At 43.2% G+C, this 26,382-nt stretch overlaps 1 protein-coding gene and 1 pseudogene across 1 annotated transcript; both read right to left on the bottom strand.

The window, feature by feature from the left end:
- Positions 1 to 2,271: 2,271 nt before the first annotated feature.
- On the bottom strand, positions 2,272 to 10,997 carry LOC146674170 (uncharacterized). Its single transcript, XM_085394532.1, has 9 exons — positions 10,845 to 10,997; positions 10,571 to 10,758; positions 10,227 to 10,367; positions 4,756 to 4,894; positions 4,473 to 4,653; positions 4,201 to 4,342; positions 3,514 to 3,657; positions 2,990 to 3,066; positions 2,272 to 2,330 (listed from the first exon to the last, which is right to left on the bottom strand). Exons 1-9 carry the CDS (start codon positions 10,989 to 10,991, stop codon positions 2,272 to 2,274), a joined length of 1,218 nt encoding a protein of 405 aa, XP_085250658.1. The 5' UTR covers positions 10,992 to 10,997.
- Positions 10,998 to 21,450: 10,453 nt separating this feature from the next.
- On the bottom strand, positions 21,451 to 26,374 carry LOC146674171 (general transcription factor II-I repeat domain-containing protein 2 pseudogene; annotated as a pseudogene).
- Positions 26,375 to 26,382: the final 8 nt, after the last annotated feature.

The following is a 26,382-nucleotide window of genomic DNA, read 5'->3' on the forward strand; positions in this document are numbered from 1 at the left end:
CTGCTGGCATACCACTAGAGTGAGCCAACACACCACAAATTAAGTTTCACTTTCCTTCCCATTCATTTCAATGGGCAAAAACTTGCATTAAAATATTCATATTTAAAAAACTATAGAAGTAATAAACACCAAAAGTCATAGCACACCATTCCTGATCCAGCCGCACAAAATGATATAACATATATGAAGCTTGTGTCAAAACTGTGGATCCGAGGAATAGTAATAAGTGTGCCTCTTGGCATAGGCACACTTAATAATATAAGTTTGCATATGGTAGAATACTGCATGTTGACCTTTTGATGTCTTAGCCTGTTGTTCACTACAAGACTTTGTGTGCATTCCAGAGTGCTCTGGCATTCACACCCACATCCTGGGAGCATGGGAGAGGTCGTACCTTCTCTTATTGTTTTGTGGTAGGATAAACGTAGCTATGTCAGTTCTAGTCTAAGTGCCTTTTGTTTAGATTAACCTGTGGACTTCCAGACCAGCAGGTTTAGGGAAGTCTTTATGGGGTCACACTCTGACCCCCCCCCCCCCCCCCCCCCACACACACACACACACACACACACACGCGCGCATATACACATCCACATTCCAGTGTAAGGAATAAACACACCTACGGATGTATAAATAAAGACCAGGGCAGTGGCAAAGCGCGAGTCCCTGAACTCTCACTCCCGTGCGAGCACTCTGTGGCTGCCCTTGCTGCAAGTAAGTAAGAGAAGGGAGCTAACAAGCTAACTTCTACGTGTGTCAGCCTGGATTGCTGCCATGTTTTACATGTATTAATTTTTGTTTAACATTTTTAACTATTTCACATGACTAATTCACTGTTAATTCACCAAGTTAGAGTATTTCCAGGGAATGTCATTTTTGGAAGACTTGTAGGAGTAGTGTTTGGTTGACTAGTAGGTGTTGGTTCAAGTGTAGCAGTTTGTGGACTAATAGGAGGCGTTGTTACAGATGATCTGATTAATAACTTGGTAAAATAAATCAAGCTAAACTATCAGAAATAAAATTTACATCAATTCAGTAAATCGCCTGAAACAAATGAGGACAAATTAGTAAAGACTCCAATCAGTGTTTGCAACAGTGACACTTCAAAGATCAGTCATACTTGCACAGCACTCTGAAAATAAATAAATACCATGAGTCCATTTTGGATGTTATGTTATACTTCATTAACAGCTTAAAAATATTATGATGGATTTTGTTTCCAGATAAATATCAGTGTGATAGTGTTATTAGGTCAGCTCTTCACACTATTATTAGTTTTACAACATTTCAAGATTTGTAATTGTTCCATTCCTCGAAAAGCAAGGTTACGAAACCAGTAATTATATTAACAATAATTCCCACTTTACTAGGACAATGATTTACTGGGTGACGAGTACTATGTTTATTTATGTTGAATACAGTAGTACTCCAAATATAAACAAAAAAGATTGTAAAATCAATAAAACCATAATGAAATAAAAATAAAAAACAGTTCCAAAGCACCGATTAAAAGTACTGATAAATGAAAAGAATGACAGAATCAAATAAATTCAGATATATAACCTTGCACTTAACATTATATTTTTTACTGTACTTATTTAATTTGATTACATTGGTTGGAACAAAACTTAAAGAAACTTGAAAAAAGTTATTTGTGCAGAGTCAGATGACATTCATGTTGTAACAGTAGAGGGCGCTACCGTTGCATCAATCCAGAGTCAGGTACATCTTCAATCTAGAAGGAAATTTGAAACAGCGCGTTCGTAGAAATTTTTTTTTTTTACATTTGAGATAATCCTCAGATTGATATGTTAGATATTTAGTGATTGTATGATGTGACTCATTTCTGGACCATTTCATAGAATAAGTTGTGCTTTGTGTGGTGTTAGCATATTTTGTGAATTATTTGTATGCTCCTACAGAGGTTGCCATAACCATTTTGTGTGTGCTCATAGTTTTCTGTAGCTCAATCACTGGACATCAACACTGCTACTTTTAGCAATACCAGTTGTACTATTAGTACTTAGTGGTAAAGAGCAGTTATTGATGCTATGGTAGAAAATCTGATTATAGAAGAACTTACCTCTGATTTTATCCAGTTTCATCTGAGATAAGAGACAAAAACTCAACATCAGAATGATGATCAAAGGGGTTGATTTAGTTTCATTTTAAAAGTTAATAATAGCAATAATAATTTTATGGGCCTAACATGTTTAAAAAATACACAAAATGTCACATTTCGGCAAAAAAAGATCTAAATATGCAGACACATACTTACATGGAAGGGAAGGCAAGAATAAGAGTTGAAAGGAAAGATCCCACGACCAGGACAACTAAAACAAGTAGAAAATGATTAAAGAACTTCTGACCAACCAAATAGACTTTTCATTTAAAAACACATAAAGATTAACGGGCGACTGTGGCTCAGGGGGTTGGGAATCGCATCTGTAACCGGAAGGTCGCCCGTTTGATCCCTGGGCTCTCTGTCCTGGTCGTTGTGTCCCTGGGCAAGACACTTTACCCTACTTGCCTACTGGTGTTGGCCAGAGGGGCCGATGGCGCGATATGGCAGCCTCGCTTCTGTCAGTCTGCCCCAGTCTGTGGCTACAACTGTAGCTGCCTCCACCAGTGTGTGAGAGTGAATGAATAGTGGTGTTGTAAAGCGCTTTGGGTGCCTTGAAAAGCGCTATATAAATCCAATCCATTATTAGTCGACCTGATTGGCTGACAAATGCTGTCACAAATTTTAAGAGCTATATTTATGTCACCTCTGGATTTATGGCAATTAAATATAAAATAAGGTCTGAGCATCATTTCTGCCTCCAAGAAAGGAGATAAATATGAAGAGAAATTCATTGCGGTTAGTTGTTCATTTTTAGCTTTTGATTTCTAATTAATGAATTTTGCAACAATGTCAAAAATTATTTACAAATACACAGGTTTAGCAACTTTATTTATTTGTTAACATTTGCTTCCTGTCATTGTTACTTACAAGCTGAAGCACTGGCTGGGACACCATTTCCAACAGTCACGCTGACACATCGAAGGTCTGAGTGATACTTGGTTTCACTACGGAAATAAATCAGAACAGTGATTCCATTATTTCCATGAGATTATATTATATTTTAAGATCGTCTTTTCTGTTAATGACACAAAGTATATGTACAAGTAATATGGGTGTGTTTGATTAACAGTTCTAGATGACAAACCAATAACTTTTTGGTTGGTCATTGGAAGCAGAGGAAGGGGTTTTGGCTCTTTGGGGGGATTTAATTTTCTTGCCATGACTCCTTCTGGGCCTGGGGTCTAAATAATTTTCTAATAAAGTCAGATTTAAACATTCACCAATATAGTTTATGGCTGCAAAATTGCAAATGGACTGATTCTTCTTTAGTGCTTTTCTGCTTTATGCAGCACGCCTCATTCACCCATTCAAACAAGCTCTTTTGTCTATGCTTAAGTGCTTTCTGCCAAACACTCATGCTCTAAGGGATGAATTTGTAAAAAGGTACTGACTTGGAAAGTGCCTGGACAACAAAGCAGAAGGGGAGGGTGTCATTGTCTTGTGATTTAGACGGCGTCCATCTCAGGGTGAAATTTCCTGGTCCAGTTTTATTCTGAATTGCATCATATGGTCCGCTGAACAGTAGCTCAGAGATCCTTCAACGAAGAGAGAAACAAAAAATGAATCAACTTAATTCTCATAGCTTCTTCAACAACATACAAAGCAAAGTGTTTGTCTGTGAATGAGCATCACTTTGAATGGAGACTTCACCTGACTCACTTCTGTTTGGTTTTAAGGGTTTGAGTTAATAAGCCAAATTTTACTTAAACATAATTTCACGAGTTTTTATTTACTCATGTTGCATCAAAGCAAAATAGCCTTAAAACAGATTTGACTTCTCTTTGGGTTAAATATGTGTTGAACCTACTCTTTATATCTCATACAGCCTTGTATACATCTGACTGTGTTACGCTCTTACGTGTCTTGTTAAACCTGTTTTGTGTGCCAGTGCAGGACTGATGCACAGATTAAACAGAACGCAACGGATAAAATCTTGATTTGATCAATGAACAGAAACATGACAGGAATCGACTGATGTGTGAATGTATTTCTTGTCTAACCTGAAAACAGTTCTGTGGGACATAGTTAACCTTACTTTACAATGTCAAGAATGTCAAATGTGTTTTTCTTTGACTTACGTGGAGTTTTGTGCCTCTGCACTGATGTTGATTTCCAGAGTCTTATTAACAGGCGTGTAGAGCCGAGCTCTGTTGTTTGGGGTTGGAGGCAAGAATTTGGGCAAAAAGTCTCCCTCTGTGCAGGATAAGACAGGAGGATCCACTGAAAGATGACAGAAAACCAATGAGTTTCTTTCGGGGTGGAATTCATAGTTCGAAGTTAGAACAGTATTTCTAAGTTTAGATCAGATCTTTACAGGTTCAACTCCATCTATTAAAATATGGACTTGTACCTATCAGAACAAACTGGATCGGTATTTTGCTGAGAGCATCGTTAGGTGTTTGTGTTGTTTTTGTGCCATTGACTCCAGTCATGGTGATGTTCTTCATGGGAAAGTCCTCCATCAGCAGCTGTACTCCATAGTTGCCCACATTACTGTCAGCAGTGGGGGCGAACGACAGATTACAAGTGGACTGCATGAGGAATAAAAAAGGAAAAGAGATCAAATGAGCAAATGTTTATTATTACAACTATCCTTCTGTCTCATTAAACATTAGATTAACAGTCATGCTCACTGATGAGAGGCTGAGGACAGATGGTGGCTCACAGCCGTTACACTCCGAGAGTGAGGAGTTTCCATATCTGCATTTAACCTGATCCCCATCAGGGTCAAACATCAACAGGCTGAAATCTCTCCGACAGTTTGAAGGAACTCTGAGAAAGAATTACAAATACAATCTTCATTTTCCAGGATTCACTTTAGTGTGAAGTTAATGTGCAGCTCCATGCATTCACTCTTAAAATCTGCAAAATACAGCCACAGCCTGATCACTGGAACTGAAATATTTTTGGTTAAAAACCACACAAGGTAATTTTAAACATAGCAATATTCAGTTCACTGTCTCAAAATAAAACTTTAAATTGTATAGTTTATACATTAAGTGAGATTTAATTTAAAGCATCACTAAACTACTTAAATATTACAGCAAACATGGAGGAACTGTCACGGACCCGGCTCTGGAGGACTGGGGGTCCGTGAGCAGTTTTGACAGTTGTTGTTATTATTATTATTATTATCATTATTATTTTGTGATGTGTGTGTCTTTCTGCACAATGCTGTGTTAGTCTGTGTTCCACTCGTTATATGTATAGGCAGGGTGTGGGTTTGTACATGTGTGGCTGGAGGATGGAGAACAGCCACATGCAGGCCTGATGGGTGTGGCCCGGCAGGAGGACTGGCCACACCTGAAGTTCCTGCCACACACCTGTTGGTGATCAGGGCTCGTCGGGGGAGCTACTTAGGAGAGTGTTGGAGCTCCAGGTGGAAGAGTGGACCAGAACAGCAGCACGCACAGGGTGTGCGAGCACACAACAGCGGGGACCACGAGCACAGACGTCGGAGGGGAGCACACACACACGGGATTTAAGGGAGCAACGGGGAGTTATTGTGTTTACAGCCTTCACTGTAAATAAAGTGCGCTGTTTGCATCGCAGAACCATGCGTTTTGGGTCCTCGTTCCCCCATATTCCCACGGTCTGCCAGCCAGACCGTGACAGAATGATCCCGCCAACAACCATGGACCCAGCAAACTCAGGAGTTGCCACGGAGGAGGGATCGCTCACGCAGCTATGGGATTACTGCCGGAGCGTAATACAGGCTGTAGACCCACCCAAGAGACATATACAGGTAGTGTTCTTTGACAATTATCTCTCATTGACTACCTTCACTGCGAACTTTTTGGACATTAAGAAACTTAAGCAATTGGTCACTAGTTTAAGGGAGAGCTCAAGTTTTGAATTATTTGGCTTGGGTGGTCTAAGCAAGGAAAGTTCGGCTGCTCTCCTAGAGGCTTGGTTTTTCACGAATTGGCAGAGGGCTTTCCCGTCGATGCTTGCGGCACAATTGTTTGACATCCCTTCTCCATTACAGAAGGGAGGTCGCCTTCGCCATCATCACCCCATTACACCTCAACCCACTCCTGCGGTTTCAGCCCGGTCAGCTGGCGACGGTCTGACAGCACTCATTACCGCAGTGAGTATACCAGACTCAATTGTTTCAATAAATCCTGTCATCGAAAATCAAAACACAGATGAACAGCAGAGGACGATTTCCATGCACACGACCCCACCTTCACGGAGGAGAAGGCGTCCTCGCAAGCAGCGTTCAGCCACGTCTACACTCACTCCTGTGCTTGTTGAAGACTCAGGACTAGCTGCTCTGGACGCCACAGTGAGTAAAATGGACTCTGCCGGTGTTGTAAATTCCCTCCCTGTGAACATGGAAATAGAGACTATAGCCGCTACGGCAATTAACAATGGAGAAACTGTAGAAGGTCTTTGGACCACTGACAGACGAATGTGGTCTGAGTGCTAATTCTGGGGAAGAATTTTGCATAGACAGCCCTGAAGTCGTTAGCTCAGAGTCGGTGGGGTCAGAAACTGTTTGCTTTACCTCCAAAAACTCAGAAAATGTTCACTTTGAGACTGTGAGCCTGGAGCTAGGGAGCTCAGAGCATGCAGACCCAGATGACGTTTTGGCCCAGTCTGGCCACATGGAGACGGAGGTTCTCCCCAGGGCTTCCCCAGAGGCCGAACTGGAGGCCTCAGCTGCCTCTGGACCCCTGGTATTTGTTGAGCCAGCTGTAACATTTTCATCCTCTCCACCCTTCATGATAGCCATATCACCCTCAACTCAGTCTGCTGCCTAGCTAGTCACTCAGCTGTCATCTGTTCCACCTTCCACACCCACTACTCTACCATCATCTCCACCACCTGCAGCCGTTGTACCACCATCTTCGCCTCCGGATCAACCATCTGTTGTTGCGCCGTGGCAGGAGGGGCTCAGCGAGCCGGAGCGGGTGCTCAGCGAGCGGGAGAGCAGCTTGGAGAGCCAGAGGGACCAGCAGCACGTCCGCGACCAGCAGCACGGCCAGCACATCGTAGATTGTGTGTTGTGCTACATTGTCGTCCGCCACAGCTGCCACGCCGCCGCCACCGGACCCGTGGAAGCCCGCTGCAGCTGCCACGCCGCCGCCACCGGACCCATGGCCACCCGCCGGACCCATTTTGCCACGGCTGCCGGACCCATAGCCGCAATGCCGCCGCCACCGGGACCGTTTCGCCGCAGCTGCCAGACCCATAGCCGCCCGCCGGAGCTGCATTGCCGCCACCACTGGACGTGTGGCAGGCCGCCAGAGCTCCAGCGCTGTAACCATTGGACGCTTGGTAGGCCCCCAGAGATGCAGCACCGCCGCCACTGGATTAGTGGCAGGCCCCCGAACCGCTTCGTTGCTGCTGCCGGACCCATGGCCGTCCGCCGGAGATCCAGTGTTCCCGTTGATGGACTAGAGGTAGGTCTCCTGAACTGTTTTCGGCCTCTGCCTACCCACAGCAGGTCTCGCCTGTTTTGCCACCCACCGGGTCGGCCGCCAGAACTATGTTTGCTGCCATTAGGGCGGGAGAGCTCGGCGAGCGGGAGGAGCGCACATCACCAACTGCGGGGCTCAGCGAGCAGGACGTGCCTGCGCCGCAGCTTGGAGAGCCAGAGGGACCAGCAGCACGTCCGCGGTGGCCCTGCAGGAAGACTGGCCACACCTGAAGTTCCTGCCACACACCTGTTGGTGATCAGGGCTCGTCGGGGGAGCTACTTAGGAGAGTGTTGGAGCTCCCACCGGCGCGGGATCATTGAGTTGTCTACCCAAGTTAGTGTGTGTCAGCGTATGACGGTGTAGTTCATGTATGCCCGCCAGGGTTGGTGTTGATGGCTGTTTTTGTGGTTTCCCCCCCAGGTGGAAGAGTGGACCAGAACAGCAGCATGCACAGGGAGGGGAGCACACACACACGGGATTCAAGGGAGCAATGGGGAGTTATTGTGTTTACAGCCTTCACTGTAAATAAAGTGTGCCGTTTGCATCGCAGAACCATGTGTTTTGGGTCCTCATTCCCCCACGGCACGTCCTGCTCGCTGAGCCCTGCAGTTGGTGATGCGCGCTCCTCCAGCTCGCCGAGCTCCCCCAGCTCGCCGAGCTCCCCCACCCTAATGGCAGCAAACATAGTTCTGGCGGCCGACCCGGTGGGTGGCAAAACAGGCGAGACCTGCTGTGGGTAGGCAGAGGCCGAAAACAGAGGAACAGCGCTCTGACTTCGTAGTGTTAAGTGTGCTAAAGCTGTAGCTTACAGGCACTAAAGCACCACCTTCAGTGTTTACAGACTCTAGAGAAATGTGATCAGCTGATGCACCAATAGTCTTAGAGCTACTTTCTTCGGAGCTAACCATGCTTATACTGTCAGAGGAGGGGTTAATAGCCGATGTAAACATAGTTCTGTGCACCGGAGAGGCAGATGAAACAAAGTCTTTTACCTCCGGATCGCTGGAAGCAGCAAACCTAGTGAAAACAGTGGTGGGTGTAGTGCCCCCTGACTCAAGAAAATTTGAATCAGTAAATACGTCAGAATGGACTTTCCCCATGATGGCTCAGAAGTAACGAACTGGGGTCGAGCTATCACAGGAACATTTACAGTCTTGGATTTTACTGCTTTAACATCTAAGGAGGCAGGTTTTAAAGCCCCAGTGGTGAGCGTAACTGCAAACAATCATCATCAGCAGACACACAGGTAAAGGGCACAGAAACAGGTGTCTCTGACTCAGGAAATGATGACTTCAAGTTTTCAGACCTAGGAAACACTAGCGAAGGATAATCTTTCTCAAATATGAGTCCAAACGTAGGAGAAACTGTCTCTGAGTTGACCCTCTGGGCAGTACAACAGTTCATAAGACGTTCAGGTTCGGATTCAACATTTACAGATCGTGAGCCTTTAGAGCATAGGTGTCAAACTCTGGCCCGCGGGCCAAATTTGGCCCGCAGCCTAATTACATTTGGCCCGCGAAGCCATACCAAATTACTATTAGAGCTGGCCTACTGGTATTATACAGCATATATATATTGTTTATTATTAAGCTTTGCTTGTTCCATATTCAGTTTTTCACCAAAACGTGTTTGAGTCCATAAGAAAAGATTCATTCTTATATCTGGAGGAATAAATATATTTCAATAAATATTAATGTTAGCCTGCGACTTTGTTTCAGCAGATCATTCATCCCAACAGCAGTTAGACTCTATAACTCCTCAATCACGATGTCATAAGTCACTGGACACTGTGAACATCCACAGTCACCACTTCATGCATAATGGACCTTCCATGACCTTCCAAGCTATATAGTTTGTCTTCCATATTTCCAACCATATCCATAATCACATACTGTGTATATAGTTATTATCTTACTTTTTTTCATTGATTGTACTTAATTGTATTTTTGTATTTCCTTCATATATCTGTACCTGAGTTGAGGTGACGCAAAAATTTCCCCGTTGTGGGATCAATAAAGTCTTATCTTAAACACAACACAGTACACAGAGATGAGCACAGAGGGAGAGGCAGAGAACAGGGATGAATACACGAGGGATGAGGAGAACACAGAACACAAAGGACGGGAACACGGTACCAGAACAAACACCACAATAAAAGCATGGACACAGGGGGAATCCAAATACCAAACCAAAAATCCAATGAACATAAGGAACAAAATACAAAACCACAGAAAAACTAAGAACACTGGGTCAAAATTATCCAGGACCATGACATCTTCATACTCATACTCATTTTCTGTTTTTCTCTCATTTGGAGCCTGGGGGTACTGTAAGAGAAGCTCTTTAAGGAAAGAGTTATAGGATTACAATTAAAACCTTTAAGTGCAAACGTTTTAGTGTGGAAACTATTTTTGGTAAATTATTTTTGTTCATTTAATTAGTTTATTGCCACTTTATTACGGAGGCAGTGGTTGCAATAGCGGTTAAAGTTGACCATGCAGCAAGTTATAGTCTATATTTTTGTCTATATTTTTTGACTTTGCCCTTATACTGTGAACAGTTTTGTCTTCTACGTGGAAACAATATCAGATTTGAAGTTTGCAGTAATGCCACAGTCACTCTTGTCCTGCTACTGCTGTTGCTTTTTTAGCAGAGACACAAACAGTGAGTTGGCTCACCTCACAAATGGGATCACGGTAGACTGGGGTGAGGAGTTTTCTTTGTTGATGTCAGAGCGGTTCCTCAGGTCGAATGTTACTGCAGTTGTCCATGATCCAATGGTATTTTTGATGCCACTCACCCAATTAACACCAGTGACCCTTCAATAGAAAATAGTGTGAGAGTCAGTTTTCAGCGTGTTACACTGTATATAGCAAAACACTACATGGACTAATATATATGTGTGTGTGTGTGTGTGTGTGTGTGTGTGTGTGTGTGTGTGTGTGTGTGTGTGTGTGTGTGTGTAAGAATGATAACAATATGAATAATAAGTTCGTTTTATATATTTTCGAGGTACACTCACCCAAATGAACCAACCACATTAATGGGAGATGGCTGAACAGACCTAAGTTCATTCTGACACCACTCTCCGCTGCCTTCTTGGTCGACCGTGCGTACCAAAGTGCTCACATACCCACAGTTGCTATTTTGGCAATCAAATGAGAAATCGGGAATGCAGTTGAGATTGTTCCCCATTAGGCGAATGGTCAGCTGTGGAGTCACAGTGAATAGGAATTTAGTAAAGAAAACCTACATTTCAAAATATAAACACATTTTAGAAAAAAACCTGTACATACCGAGGAAGAATTATTTACAAACTTCTCTTTTGTATAGAAGTTGATTGCACCAACAAAGCCATTTAAATTGCTAAGCAAGAAATCAATATTCTGCGAGTTGCAGACCGTCAGATGCAGCAGCAGCAACAGCACTGCAGAGAGCGACATGGTCAATCTGTTAGTCTGTCTTCACAAAGACACTTGTACGTCAAATACAGCCTCTCTCTGACTCTCCTCCTTTTATCTACTTGCTGTTTCCTGCATCCTGTACAATGTGTAGTAAACTGTTCTGGTATGAGGAAATGTTTCATGCTCATGAGTTTGAGATGGTACCTGATAACTGATAATGAACAGTGAAAGCAAATGTCTCAACCAACTGTCAGTAAATGAGATTAGTTTCTTTTTTTTTTTCTTTTTTTTTTTTGTGTCCCGTTTGGATCTTTAGCCATCAGAATTGTTGTCTTAAGGCCAAGAAAGATGCCAAGCGGATTTATTTTACCAAGTGGATCATCATGGTCTTGCCATATTGGTCCATTTGATTGACCTTTATTATAATTATGAATTTATTTTATTTTCAGTTGCTACAAACGGGACAGACATGACTGGGGGATAGGACAGGGAGAGAGAATGAAAGAAAGAGAGGGAGAGAAAGAAAACCAAAGGGGAGAAGAGACGGTGAGAAGGGGGAGAAGAAAGAAAGAAAAACAAACAAAAAAAACAAAACACCTGGGTCACCTGTATGGAGAAAAAAAACAGAAGAGAAAGCAAACAACAAAGAGCAACATAATAAAAAAAACGGCACCATCACAATAAACTAGCTAGCAGTAGATATCAGTAGATACTAAATAATAAACGATATTGTGCAGCACGCAAGATAGACAGCGTACAATGTGCTTTGAGGCAGCAGCCAAGAAAGCTGTAGTCCGCGTCTGTGAATACCCATGTGTACACCTGTGTGCATACCTGTGTGGATCAGCATGCTTGCATTCCAAAGGTTTCTCCATGTAACGATCTGCTAGGGAGTGTGGGGAGCCACAGCCCCGTCCTCCAGGGTATGAAGCAGGTATGGAGGAGATCAAAACTCCAGACATCCAGAGGCCCCCAGAACACAAGAGACCAAGGAAGACCAACAGAGGGGCAGCCGCGCCACTGTCCCAGTAAGAGCTGAGGAGAGTCCCAGATGACGGCTCACTCAGCAGCCACGGAGCAGAAGCCAGGGGGAGTTGCAGTGACGCGCCCGTGAGCTCCGCCGGCAGCCAGCTGTGCCTGAGTGACCGAGCCCCAGGCCGAGAGGCCGGGGGCACCCCACCTCTGAAGTGGCCCGAGCGAGCCCCAGGCTCCAGGCCCCGATAAGCGGCCGCCAAGGAGTGAGCCGGTGTGTACCCGGACGCCCACCCCCAGACACAAAGAACCACCAACACACCGACACCTGAGGGAGTCCGCCACTGGCAGGGGAAGTGGTGGGTGGAGATAGGCCTCCAAACCTTGGAGGGCCTGAGATGTCCCCAGAGAGGTGGCGTCTGATACCCAACCTGACATATAGACACAGACATACAGGCACACACAGACACAAACATCCATCCCCACCCTCATGCTCTCATATGCACTTACTCCACACTCAACCAACGTGGAGACAGACATAAAGAGACGCTGTACACACGATCACACTCCCCAAGCGTACTCTACGAACCGGGTCTAGGTACCCTTGCCCCTGGAGGGGGGAACTGCACCCAGACCGAGGTGGTGTTACCCTTTTCCCAGCGGTGGGGAGAGGCAGACCGCCCCGACTCCGCAGCAGCAGGGAGGCCCCACACTCCAGACCGCAGCTGGACGGCCAACTCCTCCTAGCCCCCCCGCTCCAGCAGGCCGCAGAGAACGGGGGTGAGAGAAGACTCCAAACCTCCCTCCACCCGCTCATTGTAGTGTTGATGCATGTGTGTTCTAAGGTGCAATTAAAACCCAGGAGGGCATGGAGCTACCTGCCAGAGAGCAGCAGGTAAGCGCATGGTCCCTCCTGCTATGAGATTAGTTTCAAAACATAGAAATGTTTTAATTGCTGCTTGAGTCAAATACAATAAAACATTTTAGTTTTTGAATTAATTGTATTTTTAAAACTATTTTATTTTAAAATGATCTTTCACTGTTATTTTATCACTTTTCCAAACAATTTTCTTTTTTTATGCCAGGAAAAAGGGCAAAACACACAACAGCTTTAGCCAAGGCACAGAGGTACTTAAAGAGCCACAGAGGTACTTTATGATGTAGTACTCATCATAAAATATATGGCTCTTGAAGTACCACCCTTAAGACCGACATTAAAGTACAGTAGTATAGGCCTAATTAACACCATATACAGTTTACACGAGAAAATTAAAATTTCTTATATAATAACAACTGTACTGCACTAAAACATTCAGATCATGTGGGAAAGCCAATCTTTAAATGATGAACTGATGAACCCTGTTTCCGGGTTCAAACTAGTCTCTGTTTATCAGGCTTGTTGTGTTTTTAACATTTTTTTAATGCTGTTTATCGTGTTCTATTTAATCTGAAAAAGCCCCTAAAAGCACTTTTTAAAACTTTACCATGTAACTACAGCCCAATATATGCAGCAGTATACTAATGATTAATCTCATATGGATGGATTATCTCAGTTGTTCTCTGGACTGAAGTTTGGTCCGTTTACAGCACATGTGTCAAAGTCAAGGCCCGCGGGCCACATCCGGCCCGACGTACATTTATATCCGGCCCGCGAGATCATTATATATAGATGTACTATTATGGTTATGCATGGCCCGGCGATAGACACTAATAATATACAAACTACAGATCCCATAATGCAGCGCTGCAGCCTCCTTGCTGAACGCTAGGCTAAACTACAGATCCCATAATGCAGCGCTGCAGCCTCCTTGCTGAACGCTAGGCTAAACTACAGATCCCATAATGGAGCGCTGCAGCCTCCTTGCTGAACGTTAGGCTAACTGGGAACATTCCCGCATCAATCAAGTCAAACTTCTGTTATTGCGAAGCTAGCCGCTGACAATGGTGGAGAGAAAAGTTGATTCTGAAAGCAGAGCCTTTCAGCGCCGGTGGGTGACTGAATATATGTTTACAGACATGCTGGTAAACCTGTGTGTCTTATTAGTGGAGCTAACGTGGCTGTAATTAAGGAATTTAATTTAAGACTAGACAAAACGTCAGGATAAGCTGAAAAACCTAAATGCTGAGCAGAAACTACAGAAAGTAGAAGAGCTAAAGAAGAATCTGACATTTCAGCAGACTTTCGTCACCAGAGCAAAATCACAAAGTGAAGCTGTTGTGAAAGCAAGTTTTATTGTAGCAGAGGAGAAAGCCAAATCAGCTGGTGTTGTGCCAAAAAGTGATTTCTGGTATTTGTCAAAAACTGATTGCTGGTATTTAAACTGCTATAAGTAACTTGTTGGGCTATAATATGTGAAACATGTCAAATGCATCCCTCATGGATGACATAAAGTCATCAAGCCACAAACAACATTTGTGTAACAAGGTAGAAGCCGCAATCAGTTTTTGGCAGTGACTTTTATATAACCTTTATTTATACGGTTACAAAAATCTCATTGACATTAAAAATGTCTTTTGTAAGAGTAAGTTGGCCAAGAGGACAGCAGACATGGCAGCAAATATTACAATAGTTCTGTAAAAATATTTTAAGTATTGATAAAGAGCCGGATTGGTTATAATGTAAGTACAGTAACAGAGTTATAAAGATACTTGAAAAACAGATAATTTTTTAATTCTATATATAACCCCTTTGTAAACTCTGTTCACCGAAGTCTATTTACCAACATATGTAAAGATATTACACATAAATAATGTGTCCAGACAAAACGCAGATTTTGGCAAATGTGAGCCTGAGCAGAAATACGATTGCTGATCGGGTTTGTGAGATGGCCACTGATTTAAGAACACAGTTGTGTGAAAGAAGCAAAAACTTTATTGCATACTCTCTTGCTGTGGATGAAAGTATAGACATGATGGACATTGCACAGCTGGCCATCTTCATCCGTGGAGAGGAAATAATGAACATTAAATCGATGCACGGGACAACGACAGGCAAAGACATTTTTTAAAACGTATGTCAAAGTGTAACTGACATGAAACTGCCGTGAGACAAACTTGTTGGACTTACAACAGATGGAGCGCCGGTGTTGTGCGGTGAAAAAAGCGGACTAGTCAGCAGGATGCGAGTAAAGATGCAGGAGGAGAAATGTACCGGTGAGTTAACAGCATATCACTGCATCACACACCAGGAAACGCAAGGTGGTAAAGTCCTAAAAATGGAGCATGTAATGATCACCGTAACACAGACCGTAAATTTTATCTGAGCTAAAGGTTTAAATCACCGTCAATTTCAGTCTTTTATGTGGGAAATAGATTCAGAGTTTGCTGACATTCCTCATCATACAGAGGTCCGTTGGCTGAGTTGGGATAAAAGTTCTCAATAGAGTTTTTGAGCTCAGCAAGGAAACCTGTCAGTTCATGGACATGTATGATGTGGTGAAGGCATTGCAAGTGATGCTGTCACAAATGCACCAGTGCAACCTGCCTCACTTTCCCTGTTGCCAAGTAATGTTTTTTTTTTTGTTTTTTTTTTGCCTGTCCCGTTTGGCTCTTTTGCCGTCAGAATTGTTGTCTAAAGGCAAAGAAAGATGCCCAACGGATTTACTTTACCAAATGGACCATCCCAGCCTTGCCGTAATGGTCAATTTGATTCACCTTTTATTGTTTATTTTATTTTCACTCACTGAATACGGGACAGACTTGACTGGGGGAAAGAAGGGGAGAAAGAAAGAGGGAAAGAGAAACAGCTGAGAAGAGGGACGGGGGAGAAGGGCAAAAGACAAAAACCAACAGAATGAGCAGAAAAAAAATGCATCTATCGATCACCTGGATCACCTGCTGAGAAAGAAAAAAGAAAACAAGCAGAAGAGAACAAGAGTAATAGAATAAACAACATCACAATGATATATGGGAATACGACAGTAAATACTAAATATTAAACATTATTGTGCAGCACATAAGATATAAGATCAACAGAACACAGTGTGCTTTGAGGTAGGAGCCAAAAAGGGTGTAGTTTGTGGGTGTGATCACCCGTGTGTACACCTGTGAGCATGGACGCACTTGTTTGTTTGTTTTTTTAAAAGGTTCCTTCATGTAATGATCTGCTAGAGGGTGTGGGGAGCCACAGCCCCATCCTCCAGGGCATGAAGCAGGTATGGAGGAGATCAAAACTCCAGACATCCAGAGGCCCCCAGAACACAAGAGACCAAGGAAGACCAACAGAGGGGCAGCCGCGCCACTGTCCCAGTAAGAGCTGAGGAGAGTCCCAGATGAGGGCTCACTCAGCAGCCGCGGAGCACAAGCCAGGGGGAGTTGCAGTGACGCGCCCGTGAGCTCTGCCGGCAGCCAGCCGTGCCTGAGTGACCGAGCCCCAGGCCGAGAAGCCGGGGGCACCCCACCTCCGAAGTGGCCCGAGCGAGCCCCAGGCTCCAGGCCCCGATAAGCGGCCGCCAAGGAGTGAGCCGGTGTGTACCTGGACGCCCATCCCCGGACACAAAGAACCACCAAGGCACCGATGTCTGAGGGAGTCTGCCACTGGCAGGGGAAGTGGTGGTAGGGGGAGATAGGCCTCCAAACCTTGGAGGGCCTGAGATGTCCCCAGAGAGGTGGCACCTGACACCCAATCTGACATATAGACACAGAAATACAGACACACACATATACAAACATCTCTCATGCTCTCATATGCACTTACTCCACACTCAACCAACGTGGAGACAGACATAAAGAGACGCTGTACACATGATCACACTCCCCAAGCGTACTCTACGAACCGGGTCTAGGTACCCTTGCCCCTGGAGGGGGGAACTGCACCCAGACCCAGGTGGTGTTACCCTTTTCCCTGCGGTGGGGGGAGGCAGACCGCCCGACTCCGCAGCAGCAGGGAGGCCCCACACTCCAGACCGCAGTCGGACGGCCAACTCCTCCTCCTAGCCCCCCCGCTCCAGCAGGCCGCAGAGAACAGGGGTGAGAGAAGACTCCAAACCTCCCTCCACCCGCTCATTGTAGTGTTGATGCATGTGTGTTCTAAGGTGCATTTAAAACCCAGGAGGGCATGGAGCTACCTGCCAGAGAGCAGCAGGTAAGCGCATGGTCCCTCCTGCTAGCCCTCAATGTCTGTTGCCAAGTAATGTTGAACCAAGTCAGCGCACTTTGCTGAACTGCACCTGTGCAGATTCAGATGGAGCTGCAGTGTAATGATACACTCAAGGCAAAGTACGACACTGAATGGCCCTCGGGTTATTAGTTCCACTCCTGAAGCAGTGCGCAGCTCCGTCTACATGCGGCTCCAACCTTGTATATGCTTTCATTTATTTTTTCTGGGGTTTTGGCAGCATGTTCATATTTCTAACTTGCATAATTTTGACAGGATATATTTTTATGAAGAGCAAAATATTTAAAGTTAAAGTGTATTGTTTTTAAGTTTATTTAATCTGGAATAATATTCCTGTCAGTTTTCATTCATATTTATGTTTAAAAAACATTGTTTTAGTGTTCAATAAATGTTTATCTTGTTTGGCCCGCGACCTAAAGTGTGCCTTGACATTTTGGCCCCCTGTGCAATTGAATTTGACACCCCTGGTTTACAGCATCCTGCCATGCAATTGCATTTGTCCCTAACCTTCGGGAACCCTCATGTGAACTTTTATCGAGTGGAAAACAGTTAGTGCTCATCCTCCAGTATCACTGTGTTTATATTACACTAACATAGCTGTGTAGCTAACCACCATCATTATATACCAGCTAGCCCAACTTCAGTAACCCTACAAACGTCACTGCTGTTTAGTTTTCTGTCTTCATTTATGTTGGAAGTGATAGCAGAGCTGTACGTTTTAACTTTTGCTGTGGCGGTTAAGCTGCTGGATTTCAGCCAACGACACGACATACAATCATGTGGTGGCCTCTCTGGATCCACTGTCCACTCGGGTCTGGGTGATGGTACCACTCTCAAGCTCATGGAAAGTACGCTGTACTTGCTAGGAATGGATGATGGCGGATTCCTCTTCACTCACCTCTGCATCTGACAGTTACCGGCACCAGTGCAGCTGGCCTCAACCACTTCCCGCTACTAGCCTCGAACGATTACTATTCACTCGCAAAAGAAGCGGATTGCATTCTCTTGGCTACTAGGAGCTTTGGCATCCAGGCCATAGTTGGGACAGCATCTCCCGCGCCCCCACCGATTTTCCCAGGGGCCTCCGACTCATCGATGGTGGCTAGCATCGTGGCACAGCAGAAAAGGGCTGTGGTTTTACCATCAGCATTTTAGTGCCCCAGCACGGTGCTGTCTGCCGCCTTGCAGATTTAAGGCCCAGGGAAACGAGCCTGCCAGCACTCTGTAGCAGCCGCAACCGCTGGTGATAAGGAAAGGCTGCTCTTCACAAAAGACTCACTCAGGGAGACATTTTCTGGTCAATTCATGCTCCCAGAAGAGCCTCAGGATCTCTTGTGTCGTCTTTGCATACCTCCACAATGGTAGATTGTTTATCTTAAAAAATAAATGGAGATTTACCATCAGAGAGAGCCCACTAGTGGTACAGGTACCACAGTTTGAGAAACACTGAGATAGATGATTAATTTGTTCAATACAATTTGTTAACAAGAATGTCTTCTTTGACTTCCCAGGCTCACCTTTAAAGTTTCTATTATATATTATCATTAAACTGACCTGCGTTATTCACATAGTGAAAATCATGTAAGAAGACAGTAAGCACAAAATAATAAATAGAGTTCTGGCCAGAAGTTCACATCCACTAATCATAGGAATGAATATAATGATAATTTGGAACTTTTAATGATTAATTTGACCTTAAAAATATGCAAGAACTTACTGTGGAAGTTGTAATTTATTGAGGATTTTCCAGTTTCAAAAGCATATGTTTGTGGTGCTCTTAGAAAGAGAATTGTAGAATTACAAGCCATTTGTAAATGGACCTTACATGAGTTTCTCAGACCTGTATCTCATCAACATAATCTATACTTGCCAAAATATCAAAATGTTATGGAGAAAACGTGTTTTTTTTGTCTAGAGTTAACATTGGTGTTAACAAAAAGTTACCAAAAACGCACAATGTATCAAATGCAACAAAAAATTGATATATATTTTTATGATATATTAAATATATCATAAAAGTATATCTTAAACAACATAATGTAGCAAAACAAAATGTGTGGATTTTGTTATAAGGGTTATTAAACATCTCAGTTCCAAAAAAATCTGAATTTTCTGGCCTTTTTTTTGATGAGTTTGGTCTTACAAGCTAAATGCTTTTTGGAGGAAAGGTTTTATAGTTGAACGATACAAAGCTGGAGCTATTTCACAACAATGACAAGAGATTTTTGAAAAATTAAATCTGAGGTTTCAAATTGAAGAATCGGGTGTCAAGCTGCAATAAAACGGTAGCATCATGGTCTATGGCAGTTTTATTGCCAGTGGTAATGGTAAATTAAAAAGGTTTGATTAAAGACAGCAACACTGGCTGCCACATTATTCCTGATCTGCAATAAAGTGCTACAACTACAAACTACAAACTGCAAAAACAATTACCCGTTAAACAACAATCCACACAAGGCATCCAAAATTATCTGATGTCAGATAACATTCTTTCAGTTTCTGTTTATAAATGGTCTAGTTGTCTGACTCAGTTGTAGCCTTTGTAAAAGAAAAAAAACAAACAAAAAAACACATTCACACAGTGTGGCAAACTAGTGATGTCATGTTTGATAAGAGATCTCAGTTTTGATCAAATAGTTCACATTCTCCTACATCTTAGCATGAGCGTGCTTTTGATTATAAAAAGAAAAAAAATGTCACTGGTCAGAACAGATTGTGTGAGCTCACGTCTCATCATTTGCTGATGTAAGGATTGCTTTACATTTCTCTGATTTGTGTTGCTTTGTCAGCATAAAATAATTTATCTACATGTCACTTATATCATTATGGTAATAATTAGTATTATTAAAGGACATAGTTACAAGAACACTTTGGGGCATTATTTTGGCTGTTTTTATATCTATATCTATCCTTCTAGAGCAGTGTTTCTTAACCTTGTTGGAGGTACCGAACCCCACCAGTTTCATATGCGCTTTCACTGAACCCCTCTTTAGTGAAAAATAAAATGTGATTTTTTTCAAATTCAAGACATAGATATGTTTTTTATTGGTGCACAAAATGAGCTGTGCATGTCACAGTAGAGGCTCTGCCGAACCCCTGAGACCGACTCACCGAACCCCTAGAGTTCGATCGAACCCAGGTTAAGAACCACTGTTCTAGAGGCAGCTATTTTTCTGTGTGGAGTTTGCATGTTCACCCTGTGTTTGTGTGGGTTCTCTCTGGGCACTTCGGCCTCCTCCCACATTTATCTCTACGTTTTATTTGAGTCAAATTAAAGTTCAAGAATCTGGAGGTAGTCCTCCTCTGTCATAATTCCATCCATGCTTCATTACGCACGTAACTGCTTCGGTACCTGATTCAAACGGATATAAGGAAGTGAATCATCCACGGGATTCGTGGAGTGTGTTGATGGTGACAGAGAGCGAAGAGGTGATCATTCCACTGACAGATATGGAGCCAGCGAGGAAGAGAGGACATTCTGGCGTGTGGGAATATTTTGAGTTGATTTTGCTCAATTCATTTTATCTGCCGAAGTGAAAAACTTGAAATGTCCAAAATCATGTTTTCATAATGGAAATATCATTACAGCATATGACTTTAGGAACACTTCCATGTGAATTAAAGCTGATGAAGACTACAAAAATGTATTTGACACTATACGTACATGACATTGCTACAGTTTAGAAAATCATTTTGTTTATTGTTTTTAGGTGATAGTCTGCAGGACCCAGGAATACCTGCATATCTACCAGCTTGCAGTGTAGTTCCTGCACTCCACAGCCTCTTCTGTTCCATGCAAGTGGATTTTCTCCAGGGCAGGAGAAACTATTTCTAAGAAAAGAAACAGACTCAGCCAGCGCACAGTAACACTAATCCTCTTTTTAAATGTAAATAACAAAAGGGCTACCTGACATAGATCATGTTTTTACTTTGCAAGTTCTTGATTAGGGGTGGGTTTTGATTATCGCCTTTCTGATTACAATCCATGCTAAATTGAATAAAGTGATATTGATTCATTAAAATCCCGTGTCGATTTGTAAATTAACGTTATTATGCCTGAAACGCCAGCATCTCAGGTTAAACCTCACAACATGTCGTCAAACACCATACAGCTAAAACAGTAACTGGGAGCAGGTTTACGGATTCTGCATACAAACGTGAACACAGAGCGCGGACCCGACGCGTCAGAGTCAGATTTTGGTGCGTCGTCGGGTCCGCGCTGTGTTTGCCTCTTTTTTTCCCCGCTGGCTTCTGCAGCTGCAGGTTTCATAACTCTCTGTTTACATCTCTAATTAAGTCTCACATGTGTCAGCTTTCTTTTAATAGATACGAAATTATGGATATATACTGTTAAATGATCAGAATTGTAATATTTCTGACTGAGGCAAAACTTTCCAGATTCCAATCAAATTGAATCGGATCCTGTATCGAATCAAAAATGATTCTACAAATCAGTGACGATGCAGCCGTACTCAGCTCCCTAAGCATTTTCCCTTTCCAGTTCACAATCAATCCCACCCCTAGGTCAAAAATATGTATAGGACAATTGGCCTCATCTAATATTTTGTATGAACCTGTCCAGCTGTCCAGTGATTAAACGACAAGTAGATGGAGGCAGGACTTCACAGCAGGGGCATACTCCATAATGTGCTGTGCATTCTCATATGTATATTATATATATTGCTCACTTATTGTATTTACCAACATCAAGGAGTTATGAGCAAAGAAAGGCCACACCATAGTGCATGTTTAAATAGGGAAAGTTTATTGATCAAAATGTATTGCGCAGATACGCATTACATTTTTTTCAGCCCCCCAATCGAGAAAACAAAACCAATTACATGTTCAAAGCAATGGAACGGTGGCCCAATATCAGAGAGAACTCCACTCTTGAGTGAGCAGTGATAATTGAGCAGTCCGTTTTATTTTGCAGATTCAAGCTGCTCTTCAAAATTTTCACCACCAGATGTCACCGGAGAGGACTGTGTTGAAAAGCTTCGAGTAATGAACCGTTTTTCAATACAAGCTTCAGTGCTTCGGAAAGCTTCATTTGGCCATCACTATCTGTGCCACTGCCTGAAATAGCAGCTGGGGAAATCAGCCAGATCAGCCGCAGGTGGACACCATCACACGGGTGCGTGGGCCAAGAGTGAGAGCCCGTAATGAGCTCCACCCAGAGAGGAGGAGGAGAGACAAAAAACCAAAACTAACAACAACAAAACCTGTAGCCAGCGTGGGCCAACCAGAGAGACACGGGGACCGTGACATGAAGTTTGGCTTGCTGGTATATGATGATATGCTACGTGATCGCTAGCAACACAGCTATCTTAGCATAATATAAACAGTGAGGCTGGAGGGCAAACGGAGGACTTTTTTCCACTCGATAAAAGTTAATGCGAGAGTTCCCAATGGTTAGGGGCAAATGCACTTGGATGGCAGGATGCTGTAAACCAGGGATGTCAAAGTCAAATACATCAGAGGGCCAAAAAAACAAATTTGCTACAAGCTGAGGGCCGGACTGGTTCAATGTTAATTAAAACATATTAAAATGATTGCACATAACCTATTGAGCCAAGACCTTACAAGTAACGCGTTACTGCCCATCTCTGTATGTAAATGTTCTGCGATACTCACTTGTCTGAGACTGAGCCTGATACTTGGTGGTGTCTCATCTTTTGTACGAGTTCATCAATGTTCGGGGTCAGGCTCTGAGCTGAGGAAATCCTCAGGATTAAGTCAAGGTGTTTATCAGTAAGACGGCTCCGGTGTGATGTTTTGTTTAGCTTCATCAAAGAGAACAATTGTTCACACAGGTATGTGCTGCCAAACACAGAGAGCGTCTGAGCAGCTTGGATGCGCAGCTGAGGCATTGTGTCGGGGATGAAACGTGCAAACTCAGCGGCACCCACTCTCTCATATTTTTCCCTCAGTGTGTCATTGCACTGGAGCTCAATCAACTCCATTTGGAGGTTTGGTGGTGCGCTTTCCACATCAACTCCAAAAGGATTGGCAAGTAGTTCAAACCTGCTTTTTTGAGCTTCAAAGTCAGCAAATCGACGTCGGAACTCAGCGGCAAGTATGTTGAGTTTATCGGCAAACTGTGCACTTGGGAACACAGCGGTAGAGAGCTTCTCTTTCATGGTCTGACAGCTGGGGAAGTGGCTCAAGTTTTCTTTCTGCATCTGAGTCTCCCACAGACTCAGCTTGGTTTTAAACGCCTTCACCGTACTGTACATATCAGAAATGACACGCCCCCGTCCCTGCAGTTGCAGGCTCATCACATTCAGATTGCTTGTGATGTCGCACAGAAACGCCATTTTACACATAAATGTTTCATCTCGAAGCTCTGTTGTGTCTTTCCCTTTGCTTTCCATGAACAGACAGATCTCCTCACGAAGCTCAAAACATCTTTGCAGCACCTTTCCCTGGCTTAGCCATCGCACATCTGTGTGATAGGGCAAGTCACCATACTCTGTATCTAACTCTCCCAGAAATGCCTTGAACTGGCGGTGATTTAAACCTTTGGCTCTGATGAAGTTAACTGCACGCGTTATGATGGTCATTACATGTTCCATTTTCAAGGCTTTGCCACATAACGACTCCTGGTGTATTATGCAGTGATAAGCTGACAGCTCCTCTGTGACATTTTCATCCCGCATCCTCTCACGTATCCTTGCCACCAATCCACTCCTGTGTCCACACATCGTGGGTGCTCCTTCTGTTGTCAATCCCACGAGTTTTTCCCAAGGCAGTCCCATCTCATTTACACATCTGGGTACCTCTTCATACAGATCTTGTCCTGTAGTCGTGCCATGCATCGGATGTAACGCCAAAAACTCTTCTGTTACGGTCAGGCTGGAGTCCACTCCACGAATGAAAATTGACAACTGGGCAATGTCAGTTGTGTCAGTGCTCTCATCCACAGCAAGGGAATATGCAATGAAATCTTTTCCCTTTTCCACAAGCTGTTCTTTTAGATTGGTGGACAGCTGGTCTACACGTTCAGCAACAGAGTTTCTGCTCAGGCTCACGTTTGAAAATAGTTGCCTTTTGTCTGGGCAGACTGCGTCACAAACTTTAAGCATACAGTTTTTGATAAACTCTCCCTCTCTAAATGGTCGGGCTGATTTTGCAACTTCTTCTGCCACAAGAAAACTCGCCTTGACAGCAGCCTCACTTTGTGATTTTGCTTTTGTGAACAGAGCCTGCCGGGACTTAAGACCTCGTTTTAATTCTTCCACCTTCTGTAGCCTTTGATCTGTGTCCATATTCTTATCTTTGTGTTTCTTAGAGGTTTCATAGTGCTGTCTTAGATTATATTCTTTCATTACAGCCACACTTTCTCCACACAGAAGACAAACAGGTTTGCCTTTTACCTCCATGAACATGTACTCTGCCTCCCACCTGGCTTGAAATACCCTGTGCTCACCGTACACCTTCCGTTTAGCCATTATTGGGGAGGGGAGTTGCTGCAAGTTGACATCTGCTCTGAATGCTAATGAATAATCAATGAATAATGAAGCCGAGCCCTGCTTCTGGCACTGCAGTGAGTTCGCGGGCTTCCGTTGTATTGTGGGGAATGGAGTATTGGTGCGTGCAAAACCCCAGCAGGCGGCTATGACCTGCGGGCCGATTCTAATACTAATCAAATATCATCCCAGGGGCCATAATAATTGCCAAATCTGGCCCGCAGGCCTTGACTTTGACACATATGCTGTAAACGGACCAAACGTCAGTCAGGACAACAACTGAGATAATCCATCCACAATAGGAGGTTAGTCATTAATATACTGCTGCATGGGCTGGGCTGTAGTTACATCGTAAGGCTTTAAAAACGGAGCTTTAAAATGATTAGTAGTAGTAAAAACCGAGAGAAGCCAACATTGATCACTGACTGTTTTTAGGAACTTGTTGAAATTAAATAAAACAAGATACAGAGCATTAAAACACATTAAAAACACAACAGCCATATTAAATGCAGTGTACTTTGGCCTGGCTGCAGGATTCATCACGTCATCACTTAAAGACCGGATTGTAAGGCATAGACCCTACAATCATACAGACAGCCCCAACAATCAGACGGCCTCCTGTGAGCAAGAATTTTGGCTACTGGGGAAGGAAAAACACCCTTTTAACAGGAAGAAACCTTTGGCAGCTTCAGGCTCAGGGAGGGGCAGCAATCTGCCGCAACTGTTTAGAGTTGAGGGAAGGGAGACAGAACAAAGACATACTGTGGAAAAGAGACAGAGATTAATAATAACAAATAATTAAATGCAGAGTTGCACATAAAAACATATGTTAAGAAACAAAAAAGTGAGGGTAAAAGGCAACTGATGAAGAACTACAACTTCTGAAGTCCCCAGCAGCCTAGACCTATCGCAACGTAGGTAAGGCTGGATTCAGGGTCACCTGATCCAGCCCTAGTGTAACTGTATGTTTTATCGAAAAGGAAAGTTTTAAGCCTAATTTTAAAAGAAGAGGGGCCTGAAAGCTGAAGGCTCTGTTTGCCATTGTTTTTTCTTTTCTTTTTTTCCACATCCTGTCCTGTCTTTTGCAATCAGAATTATGATCTGAATGCACTGTTATCAACATGTTTTGCTTTTCCAAGAACAGCTCTATAAATTCTCTGTAGGCACCTCATGTTCATGCATTTATTTTGTGGTTTATGTAATTATTTTTATTAGTATTATTTCTGTTATTATATATAATATAATATGGTATAGTATTACAATATCTAAGTCGATGCTTAAAGAAAGAAAAACAAGAGTGAGCTAGTGAGTGACTGTGTATGTCTCTTTATTATAGTTATTGAACATGTATTAAAATTACTAGAAAAAAATTAATGAACAGAATGAGAAGTGGGTTATTAGATAACATTTGCAATCCAGCAAATACACATTTTACTTATTCAATTTGATTATTCAATGTAATATATTGTTACAGGAAAAATGATTCTATGTTTCTTTACCTTCTTTTAAATGTACAAAGATGCCTTTTGTCTGCCCTCTGCCTATGGTTAATTAGTTTAGAATTATCTTTTTAGACTTTCCCAGCAAACACATCTTGTTTCTGGGACATATTGTTTTAGATTGTTTTATCTTCCCTAGCTCTCTGCTGACGAGACTAGCACCATATATGGAGTTGTTTTATTTTATCTGTTTATTATTTGTTATCCTGTTCTCACTGTCTCTGTGCTCTGTGCCTATAAAAATTACCAAGCCACTGTGCATGGTGTGAGTTGTTCTTAGCAGCTCACCCGTGTACACGTTTGATAAAGAAAGTAACTTTGTCTCATTGTGTCTTTATTTCTCCTGGGTTTCTTACAGAGTTTTCCCCCGACAT

This window comes from Rhamphochromis longiceps, linkage group LG3 (genome assembly GCF_057381845.1).
Source record: "Rhamphochromis longiceps isolate RC_006_pf linkage group LG3, R_longiceps_female_GT1.1, whole genome shotgun sequence".
NCBI classification, from domain to species: Eukaryota; Metazoa; Chordata; class Actinopteri; order Cichliformes; family Cichlidae; genus Rhamphochromis; species Rhamphochromis longiceps.